This window comes from Propithecus coquereli, unplaced genomic scaffold, assembly GCF_000956105.1.
Source record: "Propithecus coquereli isolate 6110/MARCELLA unplaced genomic scaffold, Pcoq_1.0 Scaffold9, whole genome shotgun sequence".
In the NCBI taxonomy this organism is placed as follows: Eukaryota; Metazoa; Chordata; class Mammalia; order Primates; family Indriidae; genus Propithecus; species Propithecus coquereli.
Genome location: NW_012155284.1, coordinates 17,443,682 through 17,445,474, shown reverse-complemented (window position 1 = coordinate 17,445,474; position 1,793 = coordinate 17,443,682). Strand labels below are relative to the sequence as shown.

The 1,793-nt window shown below is 35.4% G+C and overlaps 1 protein-coding gene across 1 annotated transcript in view; it reads left to right on the top strand.

The window, feature by feature from the left end:
- Positions 1-1,793, top strand: part of IPO11 (importin 11) — a 227,213-nt gene that overhangs the window by 55,886 nt on the left and 169,534 nt on the right. The window contains exons 12-13 of the mRNA XM_012664506.1: positions 16-63; positions 580-685. Of these exons, the coding sequence (XP_012519960.1) occupies positions 16-63; positions 580-685 (154 nt within the window). The remainder of the gene's footprint in view (positions 1-15; positions 64-579; positions 686-1,793) is intronic.

Here is a 1,793-nt window from a genome sequence, read left to right as displayed (position 1 = left end):
ATACTTATTTTTTAGGGCCCACAAATGTGGAAGATATGAATGCACTGTTAATTAAAGATGCTGGTATGTTAAACTTAAACTTAGTTGGTGTGCCTAGGGAAAGACTTCTAAAGAAGTGTAATGTGAGAACATGTGGAAGGATAAGTAGAAGTTAGCTGTGTTGGGGAGAGGGGAGAGGTGTTGGATGGGAAGGGGGTTCCAGGGGTTGGAGTAGTACATTTAAAGACTTGAAGGTGAGAGGAGTAAGCACATTTAGAGTTTGATTAGTGACTATTCTGGTTTAACTAGAACATAGAGGTTAAGGGGTTATGGTGAGAGATGAGGCTGGAGGTAAGCAGGGACCAGATTATAAAATATTGCATCCATTTAGAAGCAGATATTATTTTATAATTTTAATAATTTGACTTGAATATTTCAGAATAAATTTAATTTTTTGTTTGAAAGTACTAAGGAGTATTTAGGAAAAACATGGAATGAAGTAACTTAGTGTTTCAACGTAGTCCCTTTGGTTTCGTTTCTTATGTATATTATGGCCCAGTATCTGAAATCTTTAATTTTTTTCTTAAATTTTCTTCTTAGTGTATAATGCTGTTGGATTAGCTGCTTATGAGCTGTTTGACAGTGTTGATTTTGATCAGTGGTTTAAAAACCAACTTCTTCCAGAATTACAAGTCATTCACAATAGGCAAGTATAAAATTTTGTGTTTATTTTACGCTTATTTTACCTTATTGATTTTCTAATGAATTCAAGAAGGCATTCGCTTATAATTGCTTATAATTTTAAAATTGCTTATAATTTTAAAAACATTGTAATATGACTTAGTAGGTAATGTCTAGTGTAGAAAGGAGTAAGACTTGTGAATTTTATAATTGAAATATAAACAAAACAGTTGGCTATTACATTACTTTATTTCAAATGTGAACTGTGACATCCAGGAAGTATTTTGACTTCATATAAGATAGTTTGCAGGAGAAAGAAAGTAGGACTTTACGTAAGGATGAGGGAAGATGGAGGTCTGTGAGTTTAGAAAGAAACTATCTACAAAAGGAAGACAATTGGACACTTCGCAGGGTCTGTGCCCAGTGTCAGAAGTAGCCCACACAAAGTGACGTCTATGAAAGGTGACTGTCTTGGACTCAAGGGGTGGGGAACCTGTGGCCTTGGGGCACATGTGGCCTTCTGAATCCTTGAATGTGACCTTTGGACTGAATCCAAATTTTACAGAACAAATCCTTCATTAAAAGGTGTACAGCAGAGAAAGATGAAGGTTTTCTTGCCTCCTTTGGTGCTTGAAAATGAAAAATCTTGAAATCAGAAGGCCACAGATTCCCCACCTGTATGCGATGGCAAAAAACATTTGAATACACTTTAGATTCTTACTGAGGTGCCTAATTCAGTAGTACAGATTCATATTATAAACATTTAGAGCCACGGAATTGTAGACCGGGAGATGCTTTAAAAGTTATTTTAACCAGTAAGTAGCTACTTATCTCTTCAGTTATTCAGTAAACAAATATTTTCAACACTTGGGATTTGCAATGTGCTATAGAGCCAGTAGTGAATAGACTCTACCTCTGCTCTAGGGAGCTAGTGAGCCTCTGATGGAGAGAAAGCTTTTCATTGGGGAGACAAGTGTGTGGTTTAATTGTCCTTAAACCTTAGAAGCTATTTAGTTTAAGACCTTCATTATCTGTTATGGAAGCTCCCTGTATATGGCTATTGAGCACTTGAAATGTGCTTAGTACAATTGAGGAATTGACTTTTCAACTTTAATTAATTTAAATTGAAAAAC